Source organism: Chiloscyllium plagiosum, unplaced genomic scaffold (genome assembly GCF_037043375.1).
Source record: "Chiloscyllium plagiosum isolate Xiang-an unplaced genomic scaffold, Cpla_swu_hap1 HiC_scaffold_6, whole genome shotgun sequence".
In the NCBI taxonomy this organism is placed as follows: Eukaryota; Metazoa; Chordata; class Chondrichthyes; order Orectolobiformes; family Hemiscylliidae; genus Chiloscyllium; species Chiloscyllium plagiosum.
In genome coordinates, this window is record NW_028270144.1 from 39,736,413 (window position 1) to 39,749,726 (window position 13,314).

The following is a 13,314-nucleotide window of genomic DNA, read 5'->3' on the forward strand; positions in this document are numbered from 1 at the left end:
AGCTGCACAGGACATTGGTTAGATCACCTTTGGAATATTGTGTGCAATTTTGGTCTCCCTCCTTTTGGAAGAATGCTTGAAACTTGAAATGGTTCAGAAAAGATTTACAAGGATAGGCTGAGGCCCTTTCCCTAGAGCATCGAATACTGACGGATGACCTTATATGGGGCATGGATAGGGTAAATAGACTAGGTCTTTTCCCTGGGGTGGGGGAGTCCAGAACTGGAGGGCATAGGTTTAGGATGAGAGGGGAACAATTTTAAAGGGACCAAAGGGGCAATGTTTTCACACAGAGGGTGGTGTGTGTAGGGAATGAGCTGCCAGAAGAAGTCTTTCAGGCTGGTACAATTAGAGCATTTAAAAGGCATCTGGATGGGTATATGAATAGGAAGGGTTTAGTGGGATATGGGCCAAGTGCTGGCAAATCGGAATAGATAAGGTTAGGATATCTGGTCGGCTTGGACAAGTTGGACTAATGGGTCTCTTTCTGTGCTGTACATCTCTATGACTCTATGGCTGTATGATTGAGAACCAATCCTTGCAGCAGAAACTATTTGTGTAGTAGGTACGCAGTGAACTTCTTAACTCACTTACTTATTGTTTTTCAAGTTCAGCATAATTTGCATGCATCCCTAAACCCAAGAACCTGTCAATATTTCTTGGTAGAACCTTTTGATGAGTTAAACATCATCTTGGTTTGCACATAACTGTAGTATTTCTTGCTTGAGGACAAATAATGTAATTATTTCCTTTATCATTTGACAAGAGATTAAAAGGAGATAATTTTCCTTTTTGATAAATCTGCATCTGACATTTTGTTTTTTTTTTCTACATTAGTTTAAAATTAGATGAAAATGAAGCATTTTATAACTTATTTACCAAATCACTTGTGTTTTAAGTGTTAGTCCCTTGATATAAAAGATAGTGTGTTTGTCTGAAGCCACATATAAATATCAGAGTGTGAAACAGATACTGTAAGTGTGTCATAGACATTTTAGCTTTAGTGGCAGCACAAGTCACATTCAGTATTGATGCACTACTACAAATTAATTTGTTACTAAACACTTTCTGAAATATCATTTATCCATGAAGGGCTTTTAAAGTTATATTCTTACGTTCACAGTTACTTATTAATGCTTTCCTCTATTGTTGGGGAAAATATTTGATAAATGGTTTATGTATACGATACAAAACATATACAAATAAAAATTAATCTTGAATCCAACCACCTCTCTTCAGTTTGCTTTCCTGTAAAATCTCCATTAATAAGACAGATTTCAAACGACTAATAGGACTAAGTAGGTATTGATACTAATAACCAGAATGTTCTGTAAGGTTTCCTTCTGTTCTATCAACTGGACTTTCAGATTAATTTAGAGCTTAAAGTGTTCATATTTTATATTTTACTAAAATGTCTATGTTTTAACAATGTTATATTAGTATTTGATTTAAATTAACTAAATTTCAAGGTCTATGTATACCCGTACCCAGATTTTCACAGCATGGGTGACATAGTGGCTCAATGGTTAGCACCGCTTCTTCAGTGCCAGGGACCCTGATTTGATTCCACCCTTGGGCGACTGTCTGTGTGGAGTTTGCACATTCGCCCTGTGTTGACTTGGATTTCCTTTGGGTGGTCTAGTTTCCTCCCACAGTTCAAAGACGTGCAGGTTAGGTGGATTGGCCATGCTAAACTGCCTAGTGTCGAGGGATGTGCAGGCTAGTGGATTAGCCGTGGGAAAATGCTCTTTGGAGGGTCAGTGTGGACATCATGGGCCGAATAGCCTGCTGCCACATTATAGGGATTCTATGATTCAGTCACCACTGCTCAGAGTCAGCTGATGAGTGATAAAACACAGCTCACGTATGATGTTTTATTTGATCTGTTCATGTATGTGATCACCAGTGGCTGGATTAGCATTGATTTCCCACCCTTAATTGTACGGGAGAAGATGATGTTTGGCTGCCATCCTGAATTGATGTGATCCATGTAATGCAAATGCACACATGGAGTGCCGTAACCTTGAACTAGCATCACTGTAGGATCAGTGATATAGGGATGAATCTTACTTTTTTTGGTGAGATCTAATTGTGTTGAGCTTTTCAGAGGTCTTGATAGTGTTCCCACTGTATCTTACCAACTTCATCACATTATTATTTACCCTCCCCCATGGCACCATCAAATTCAGGCCCTATCATACAATGCATTATTCTCAGAACAACTTGTCACTCAGTTGTTATCTGTCGTCTCTGCGTATCTGGATGAGCAGAGGCATTCGGAAGCTGCCCTCAGTTAAGAACAGATTCTAAGCACGTCACTTCTCCAAAAGTGAAGGGCAAGAGCAGAATATCCAGGGAACCCTGCATGTCAAGGGATGTCATGAGGTTGATAAAAAAATGAAACACTTTTAGAGGACTGACGTGTTTTGATAATGCTAAGGGTACACTAAGACCTTATTGAGGGCACTATGATGGCTCGGCTAAAATGGACTGTATGTGAATTTGTGCATTTTAATAAAAAAGATGGGATTGGCATAACACACTGCCATACAGCAATTCATGAGCTCTCCTTCCCTGAGGACTGCTGACCAGCAAGGCAAGCTGCTTGGTTGTGTGACTGTACTAATTGGCAAGACAAGTCGAGGCAGGATAAAGCAAGGCAAGGCAGGGATGCTGTGCCTAGACAGATGTGAGCAAGAACTATGAAAGCAAAAATGGAGCCCTGTGATGCAGGTTGTTCGGCCCTTTGTTTAGATGCAATGGGCTACAGGTCTTTTACCTGTGATGTAGATTTCTATCAACAATACATAAGAACAGAGATTTAAAAACCAATTCAATCTACTAAAGTGGACTAGAAGGACTGAATGTTTTTGAGCATTGCAGGCTGGGTTTGAATATTAGCATGATGTAACATTCATCAGAAACCTATCCTTAATTATCCCTATGTTGCAAAAGACCTCGAAATAACTCTGTGTACTATAACCAGTTAAACAAAATGTAAACAGAAGACTCTGTCTTATCCTGAGTACTAAAATATCAATCAACTTACAAAACCAAGAATCTCAAAACACAAATGTTCAACTACCAATGTCAATGTTACCAATAACCTCCTCTGCAATGGTGTAGAAGAGGAGTGAAAGGTTATGATAGTGGGTGGCATAGCTATTACTTTTGGTGCAGTTGGCTCGTGTCCCAATCAAATGAGTAAGCAGCGTAGAGAACATTGAGTCGTAGAGTCATAGAAATTTACAGCATGGAAACAGACTCTTCGGTCCAACCCGTCCATGCCGACCAGATATCCCAACCCAATCTAGTCCCAGCTGCCAGCACCTCCAAACCCTTCCTATTCATATACCCATCCAGATGCCTTTTAAATGTTGCAATTATACTAGTCTCCACCACTTCCTCATCCCATACACATACCACCCTCTGCGCAAAAACGTTGCCCCTTAGGTCTCTTTTATATCTTTTCCCTCTCGTTATATCTATGCCCTCTAGTTCTGGACTCCCCGAGCCCAGGGAAAAGACTTTATCTATTTATCCTAGCCATGCCCCATATGATTTTAAAAAAACTCTATAAGGTCACCCCTCAACCTCCGACACTCGAGGGAAAACAGCCCCAGCCTGTTCAGCCTCTCCTTATAGCTCAAATCCTCCAACCCTGACAACATCTTTGTAAATTTTTTCTGAATCCTTTCAAGTTTCACAACATCTTTCTGATAGGAAGGAGACCCAAATTGCATGCAATATTCCAACAGTGACCTAACCAAAGTCCTGTACAGCCGCAACATGACCTCCCAACTCCTGTACTCAATACTCTAACCAATAAAGGAAAGCATACCAAACACCTTTTTCACTATCCGATCAACCTGCGACTCCACTTTAACGGAGCTATGAACCTGCACTCCAAGGTCTCTTTGTTCAGGAACAGTCCCTAGGACCTTACCATTAAGTGTATAAGTCCTGCTAAGATTTGCTTTCCTAAAATTCAGCACCTCGCATTTATCTGGATTAAACTCCATCTACCACTTCTCTGCCCATTGGCCCATCTGGTCAAGGTCCTGTTGTAATCTGAGGTAACCCTCTTCGCTGTCCACTACACCTCCAATTTTGGTGTCATTTGCAAACTTATTAACTGTATGTCTTATGCTCGCATCCAAATCATTTATGTAAATGACAAAAAGTAGAGGGCCCAGCACTGATCCTTGTGGCACTCCACTGGTCACAGGCCTCCAGTCTGAAAAAAATAATCTGAGGCAACCTTCTTCACTGTCATTTAATGCTCAATTTTGGTGTCATCTGCAAACTTACTAACTGTACCTCTTATGCTCACATCCAAATTATTGATATAAATGATGAAATGTAATGGACACAGCACTGATCCTTGTGACACTCCACTGGTCACAGATCATCAGTCTGAAAAACAACTTTCCATCACCACTCTCTGTCTCCTACCTTTGATCCTAGTGGCTAGTTCTCTCTGTATTCCATGAGATCTAACCTTGCTAACCAGTCTCCCAGGGGGAGACTTGTCAAACACATTACTGAAGTCCATATAGATCACATCTACTGCTCTGCCCTTATTAATCCGCTTTGTTACTTCTTCAAACAACTCAATCAAATTTGTGCGACATGATTTCCCACGCACAAAGCCATATTGACTATCCCTAATCAGTCCTTGTCTTTCCAAATACATGTACATTCTGTCCCTCAGGATTCCCTCCAACAACTTGCTCACCATCAATGTCGGGCTCACTGATCTATAGTTCCCTGGCTTGTCCTTACCACTTAAACATGCACAGTTAATTGTCTCAGGGTGGATGTGAGTGAATGAGGGAAGATGTTGCTGGTGCAGTAGTAGAGAAAAAATGGCACTTACGCTGGCTGAATGGAGAAAGACTTGACCTGCTTCCTACAGTAATGTGCATTGCTCCATGTGGCTGAGACTGCTTTAACTTGGTAAATTTGGACATGACCAGGTGTTGTGCTTTCCACTGTTGATCCTAATGGAAGAAGAAGAAGACCCAGCTATGCATCATCGTTTTTTGCAACTGCATCACATCCTTGCCCGATCAGTGGGATGCTGGTTTCCTCCTGTCTTCCATGTCCTGGTCAAGTGTCAAGAAATATGCAGGACAGCGCCAGATAACACTGCTTGTCTGGGTATACAATGGACTTTTTAAAGATGGAAGTGATGCCAGTCCATTCCAAGATGTTCTGGCAGTAGCAACTTCTTCCATGTATGGAGAGTGCTAGAAGGGGGATAGAATCAGATGAAAGGTGTGTCAAAGGGACAGGGTAGTTAATAATGAGGCATGTTTGGCAAGATACTGCACAACGCTTCACTCGGCATCTCAGAAAAAAAATCATCCATGAAACTTGATGTGACTGACAGTTAAAAAAAGAAGATCCAGCCCAATGTGTTTTCAAACACTTTGATTGTGGTTACTGATATCTTCATATCTTCATTGAATAACTGGGAGAAAGTGAGGACTACAGATGCTGGAGATCTGAGTCAAGAGTGTGCTGCTGGAAAAGCACAGCAGGTCAGGCAGCATCCGAGGAGCAGGAAAATTGACGTTTCGGGCATAAGCCCTTCATCAGGATTCCTGATGAAGGGCTTATGCCCGAAACGTCAATTCTCCTGCTCCTCAGATTCTGCTTGACCTGCTCTACCTTTCCAGCACCACACTCTCAACTCTTCATTGAATAAGACTATTCTGAAGAAATCATTTTGGACTCAATATGCTTACCTGTTTTCCCTCCACAGATGTTGCCAGACCTGTTAAGTCTCTCCAGTACTTTCTGTTTTCATAAACTGTCCTGTCATTTTGTGTGAAAATCTTGCTGAACCTGCAAAACAGGTCTGTTGGTTTGGTAGCCATGAGGTGGTGAGTGAGGTCAAAACACAATATACATATCATGCAAAAGTCATATTACAACATAATTAGCTAAGAAAACCAACAAACATTTTTGGTGCTTAACAAAGCATTAGGCGTACATGTTGGTTGGAATAAAGAACATTGAAATCATGCATGCTTTTGCGAATATTGTAAGAATGTCAACATTTGGCTCATTGCATTAATGCTGATGCCAGTTTTATATTAGAGGTATCTGGTCTAATACCACTTATTGCTATTTGGACAAATATTTTACCCTTCAAGTGGTTGTCAAATTCTCTCTCTCTCTCTCTCTCGAATGTCAAAGTTGACTTGCAAAACACGTTCTCATGCTCTAGTAAGACTTATGTGCTTATGCTAACTTATACATAGGATCCAGAAAATGAAAACAATATTTTAGTCTACAATATTTTAGTCTAAACATTCATATTTTAACTTTCCTCAAGCTTAGCCATCTTTGCTGGACTGAATATTATCATCCTCATTCTTAGAGGCTGAATTCCATCTTCCCTCTGTATACTGACTTCCAAGACTTGTTTATTTTTCCTGTAATCTGGTGCCCAGATTACCATATGTCTTGTTTCAGCAGCAGACTAAACACATGAGAGATGGAAGCACAACAGATGATCATAAATACTCAACATTGAATTTGGATGTTATGATGTTGCATGGCTTCATGTCAACAAGGTTAAGAAAATCCCCTGACTACCATGGATCTTGCACTTGATGATGTAGTACTCTTCCACTCTGGATTCCCTTTAGCAAAAACAGTGAGCGAAGCATCTATAAGGGATATTTGAATGTCCGCTGCCAAGTGTAGTTTTTACCAATCTGAAACATTAAAGTGGGCTGGAAATCAATTAGCAAAGGAACTGATATGAAGGCATCTCATGGCTCATAGTTTGTAGATACTTCTGTCTGCAATAACATCGGAACACTTTACTTTGTGCATTGTCATGTTATTAAGAGAAATAAATCCAGTAATCAACAATTGGAATTCAGGTTACACTGTGGACCATAGTCAACATAATTGTCAACTGCTACAATTTGTACCTTTATAACCCAGTACATCCTTTAATACATTATCTTATGAAACCCAGAGTCCAATGTTTGATGGACAATATAGAAGGGTGCAACTTCAGGTTTTTTTATGATTCTAGTATTTCATGTGTGAGTTACTTAATTCTCAACAACTGCTGTAAACAGCACTGTACAATCCACATGTACAGTCAGGCCACTTATTATCCCCATCATGTTGCAATTGCCACCATGTATTGCAGGGCACTAAGACAGAGTGGCTGGAGTACCTGCTTGTTTCACTTATTCTCATTCCTGAGTAATTACCTAAACCTGCAATTCACCCAGAGCCCATGTATGCAGTCTAAACATGTAAATAACCCAAACATCAATTTGGCAAGAATGGTTGCATACGAATGAGCAAGGATAGGGTTTATTGGCAGTTAACCCTATTATGTTTCATTAATCTATTATTGTGTCTATCTTCAGAAGGCATTCTATTTTAGCAATGTGAAACCCTATTTTACAACGATGAAACTAGCAAATTTGCTTATTTAAATGGCAACATTGTCTTGGTCAATAAATGTCTGTGCAATGTCAGTGAGGAAGCTCTTTCTGGTCTTATGACCTAGGCTTCTAATAGATTAAGGAATATGCATCAACTGTATCATTTTCTAATTATACATTTAGCATGATCACACAAATATGGTACGTTAGGTATATCAGCTAACTGATAGCTGATCTTGATCTTGAAATTCTTTTCCTGTAATACTTTATTTTCTGAAGCACTTTTTCCTTGTAATACACTGTCAACTACAGTTCTCACCTCATATATCAGATGGGTTTGTACTAGGGTGATTTGGTTATTGCAAATGTTTTTAGTGAACCTGCATCTAAAGAGCAGATGGGACTTGAGCCCAGGCCTTTTGGCCCAGAGGTGGTGACACTACCACTGCACCAAAAGACTATGCTACTCACTTAACAGCCCCAATCTGTTTTCTCCACTTGATTTGATTTGATTCATTATTGCCATGTGCACCAAGATACAGTCAAAAGTATAGTTTTGTGTATTATCCAGACAGATCATACCAAACATAAGTACATTAGGGTAATAGAATAGAATGCAGAACATAGTGCTACAACTACAGAAAAGGTGCCGAGACAGATCAACTCTTTCAAGGGTGGACATTGGGAAGGTGTTTCTGTTAAGCAGGAAGACTAGAACCTGTGGACAGCTTTAGAATTAAAGGGGGTCAATTTAGAACAGAAATGAGGAGATATTTCTTCAGCCAGAGAGTGGTGAGCCTGTGGAATTCATTGCTACGGTGTGCAGTGAAGGCTGGGACGTTAAATGTCTTCAAAGCAGAGATTGATAAATTCTTGATCTCGCAATGAATTAAAGCAATGGGGAGAGTGCGGGTAAGTGGAGTTGAAATGCCCATCAGCCATGATTAAATGGTGGAGTGGGCCCAATGGGTCAAATGGCCTTACTTCTACTCCTATGTCTTATGGTCTTATGGTCCAACTCTAATATATGAGAGTTCCTTTCATTAGTCTGATAACAGCAGGGAAAAAGCTATTCTTGAACCTGTTGGTACATGTTTTTAAACTTTTCTATTTTCTGTCTAATAGAAGAGGATGGAAGGGAGCACAACAAGGCTGGGAGGGATCTTTGATTACGTTGGCAGCTTTCCTGAGGCAGCAGGAAAATCTTCAGAGTCAATGGAGGGAAGGCTGGTTTTCGTGAAGGACTGGGGTGCATTCACAACTCTCTGTAATTTCTTGCGTACTCGGGAGATCCGTTTCCGTACCAAACTGTGATGCATCCAGATACTTTCTGTGGTACATCTACAGAAACTCCACACCTTCCCACAATTGATTACAATGCAAATAGCTGATTGAAGTTGCGTGAATGACTGAAGTCAGCTGAGGAGGTGCTGATGCGCACAAAGTTAAAGGCCTGATATGGGCTGCTATCAATGACAAACTGTAGATGGTGAAAATGGTCTAAACTGTGCATATTACGACTGAATTCCTCTCAGTGGCCACGGTAGCGGTACCAGAATTGCATGGGAAATATTGCTGGCATTACTGAAGATGTTTAGTGAGATGTGAGCAGGTGTGCTGCCTGGGGACTCCCTAGTTATGGACTAAGCTGGAATAAGTTGGCTTCATAGTAGCAGTGAGACAGAATGGAAAGACACAATAACAGTTTATTTCATCCTGACTTTATTTCAACTAGAAGTTCAGTGCGCATATTACTTTTTTACAAGAAAGGCACCCCTGATTTATTTGCAAAACTGTACAGAATAAATAGCTTTCAGAATCTTACATTTTTGTAACTTAAAAAATATCTTGCAGAGTTCTATATAATATTTGAAACAAATTGTATCCTTCAGCATTTTGGTCTTTGTGTGCTTCTTGTTTTTACCCTACATGTGTTAGCTTTTAACTTTCGAGTGATTTGAAGATTTGCAAATGTATAGCACAAATTATTTTGTTTAAATTTCTCTCAAAATAAAAAGTGAATGGAGTCCCGGGCTTGGAGGACCTGGGAATGCCTCATGATATAAATGATGCAAGAGAAACTTCACAAAGAGGAACATGACATAGTCTAAATACAGTGTGCAGCCAGCTCTGTGTCTGCTTCATACAGTAGATTTTTCAGGCTTGCAGATTTTCAAGTACAAACTATAGTCTATACTGTAAATTAACATCCAGCAGCATCAGAAGATTGGATTGTCAGAAGTCATGTAACACACCCCAATATCAGACAATGAAATTGTAACAGGCTGTCAGAATATACATTAACTAAAATAAAATTAAGCCAAGTTGCTTGTTTACATTGACTGAATAAGTCAAATTTTGTTTTGTTACATGCAATTATTACTGTTGCTTTGGGGATCCCGTTCCACGATTTCACGTCCTTTTTTTTTCATGAAAACTGCAAACCGGTAGCCTTGAAAATAAGGCTCCCATTAAATGTGCATACAAGCAGTAATCATACCTTCAGGTTACCTCTTTTAACCACCATTGGCTCACATGATAACATTTTTAGATTATATTAATAGGATGTCTTTACAACTACAAAATGATCGTCCTGTCACTTTATAAAGCTATGTGCTTGACTACCACATACAGTCCCTGCATACTGTGAAACAAATGCTATTGACAGTTGCTGCACAGGTATCTGCATTCTCAATGGCTGTTCCCAATGGTTTGCCCATCGATCCCTGAGATTAATAAGGATTACTGCTGTATTTTGTGTAGAAAAAAGAGAACCATCTGTAAAGGCACTAATGTCTTAGAGTAGCAAATGAGCTTATTTATCACAACGTAACAACCAAGATAAAAATGTTAATATCCTTCCAGACATCATGGTTGGTTTAATGCTGTCTGTTGTTCCAGTACTTCTAGGTAGTCAGGCTCAGCCTGTAGTTTTGCTTTCAGCTCAAAATACTCATTTTTTGTCTCTTCCACCACAACCTTTTTAGGTCTCGAATACATGATCGCTTCCATCAGTTTCAGCTCTTCATGTCTTGATGGATATCGAACATCAAGTTCTGATTGTAGAGGTGGGATATTTTTCTTCAAATATTCAGCAATTCCAATTTGTTGAAGCTCCCTTTCTTTCTCAAGCATATTTCTATACATTGAACCAGGATCACAGAGAGGTATAAATTCTGGGGTCTGCTCTGTTACACTAAATTTGGAACCTGTGAGCATAGAATTCTTTTCTCTCATCATGTGACTCTTATATATCATTTTTGGTTCAATTCCATCTTTGTTTTCATTTTCCAGCTCTACGTCTCTAATGTTGTAAGGACGGCTTCTGCACACTGGACCAATTGCATTAATTGTATGCTGCTCATATATATTTCCATCTGGTCTTTCTTCTGTATGGTGGGTCCTCTTGTGTCCATATACACTATACTGAACATGCAACGGACTGCAGTCCTGCACTGGAGTAGTTTTGTGTTTCTTTTTTGATCTCCTCCGACGATGGAGCACAAGGACCACTATTCCGGCTGCACTAAATACAATCAAAATGAACACCACCAGCATACTTAGAATCAAAACAGAAAGTGGCACTGTGTCCATGATAGAATTCAGAAGGCTAGATGCTGTACTTGTGGCTGCTGTGACTAGGCTGATATCATTTGACTGTGTTGGTGCAGCTGGGACATTTATTAATCCAGGACATATCAATTCATTATTTAACATTTTCAAATCTTTCTTGGCAAACTTCTCAGGAGATTCACACATAATCTCACTCACAGTTACATTTTTACTGAGTTTTTCCATCCATTGTTTCAAGCTTACCAAGTCGCAAGTGCAATCCCATGGATTGTCTTCCAGATCAATTTGAACTAGAAACTCGAGTTGATCAATCACATTGCTTACAGGAAGATGCATAAAATGGTTATGTTTAAGATTTAACCGTAAAAGTGGAACGCCAGAAAATATATGTGGAGGAAAACTATGAAGGAGGTTATTATTCAAATATAAGACCTTGAGCTGTGGTAAGACACTGAACGTTCCTGGTAATATCTCTTTAATAATATTGTGTTCCAGATACAAGTACTGGAGGCAATGGAGCCCAATGAACATTTCTTTTGTTAATCTTACAATACCATTTCCATTCAAATACATCTTGTGGAGATTGGTGAGGTTGGCAAAAGCACCATCCTCAATTAGTGTTATTCGATTGTTGCCTAAATGTAATACATCCAAGCTGCCATATTCTAGGAGATCATTTTTTGCCACAGACTGGATAACGTTGTCAGTGAGATAAAGCTTTATTGGATGTGGGGGACTAGGCACAAGGTCCTTTAAACTCTTAATGTTTCTTTCTTGACATTTCATTATCTGCCCAACATTTGGTTGTGTACTGCAATGACAAGTTGTTGTGCAGGGTGATTTTGGATGTGATCCAGGCTGTGTTGTAGGAATTTTACCATCATCCTGTCCATCAGGCTGTGGAATAAATGGATCATTTTTAGGTTCTTTAATAACAGATTTATTTGCATTGTGAATATTGATGTGATTGCTATCAGCAACCGGAGTTACCACTAAATGGATTGAAGTTCTGGGCTCTTCAAAGTCAGTACCAGACCCCATTGGGCAAATCTCAGTAATGGATGTTTTAGTTAACACCTTGCTTTTCAGTCGAAATGGGTGCATACAAACAACATTGCCAATATTAGACTGGGGAGGCATGTTTTCTAGCCACGATCTGAGTGGCAATAAATCACAGTCGCATTTCCATGGGTTATCTTCCAGCTGAAGCTCCATTATTCTGCCAATGTGCTCCAGCAGACCAACATAAGGAAGTGAATCTAACTGATTTCCACGAAGGTCCAGATGGGTCAGAGGCACAAAGCGAAAGATATTGGTGGGAAGAAAAGAGATTGCATTGTCGTTCAGGATTAGTACCTTTAACCGGTGCAGCTTGCTGAATGCGCCAGGCTCAATAATGTGAATCAAATTATTGTCTGCCTGAAGGAATTCCAAATTTTCCAGTCCTTGAAATGTGCCCTCTCGTAGCACTTCCAAGTAGTTACCATTTATATGTAAGCGTTTCAGAGAACTAAGGCCAGTAAAAATGCCAGCCTCCAAATCTTGCAAGTTATTTTTGCCCAGGTGTAATGACAAAGCATTCTTAAATTTGAGAAAACCATTGCGATATAATGTGGTAACAAAGTTTTCCTGTATGTTAAGATTATAGGTACATGTCTGGGGTGGTTTTATTTGGGATATTTCAGTAATGTCCCTGTTTTGACAGTTTATATGCAGCAAACCATCTCTCTCTTCGCAGGAGCACAGATTCTCACACACTTCTTTATCGGAAGGATCTGCCTTCTGGGAATTGATTAAAACTAAAACTGCACTTAGAATAAGAATCCAGGTCAACATTTTTGTGGAATTAAAGTCCATCAACATTTCACAGGAGCAGTATCTGTAAGAGAAAAAAAAATAAGCTCACTTAAATATACAGCATTCAAAATATAAAAACATCTTTTAATTTAATGCAATCATAAAATCTTTATGATAGAGAGTTAAATTAGAATGGAACAGGCTGTTTTCAGGTGCATTTGTATTGCAAATGAAGTGTTTTGGTAGTTTCTGTTTCACATAGATGCTCACATGGAGTGCAATCCAGAAGTTAGCAGTCACCTGATTAACACAGGGGCATGAGACTCCTGCCTCGTACACATCATCATTTGGACAGTAACTGTACAGCATTGCTACCTGTGTGGAGTTCTCAAAATCATGCAATATAGGCGCTCATGAATAGAAAACACAAGTACTTTCTTTCACAGGATGTGAATGTCACTAGGAAAATCAGCATTTGTGACCCATCCTTAATTGCCCTTGAACTGAATGACTTGTTTGG

At 39.6% G+C, this 13,314-nt stretch overlaps 1 protein-coding gene across 3 annotated transcripts in view; it reads right to left on the bottom strand.

Moving 5' to 3' along the window:
* Positions 1-9,135: 9,135 nt before the first annotated feature.
* The window catches only part of slitrk6 (SLIT and NTRK-like family, member 6), a 36,748-nt gene continuing 32,569 nt past the window's right edge, over positions 9,136-13,314 (bottom strand). For all 3 annotated transcript variants that reach the window (XM_087987981.1, XM_043691443.2, XM_087987982.1), the window contains one exon: positions 9,136-12,876. In XM_087987981.1, coding sequence (XP_087844107.1) covers positions 10,293-12,876 — 2,584 coding nt within the window. In that variant the 3' untranslated portion in view covers positions 9,136-10,292. The remainder of the gene's footprint in view (positions 12,877-13,314) is intronic.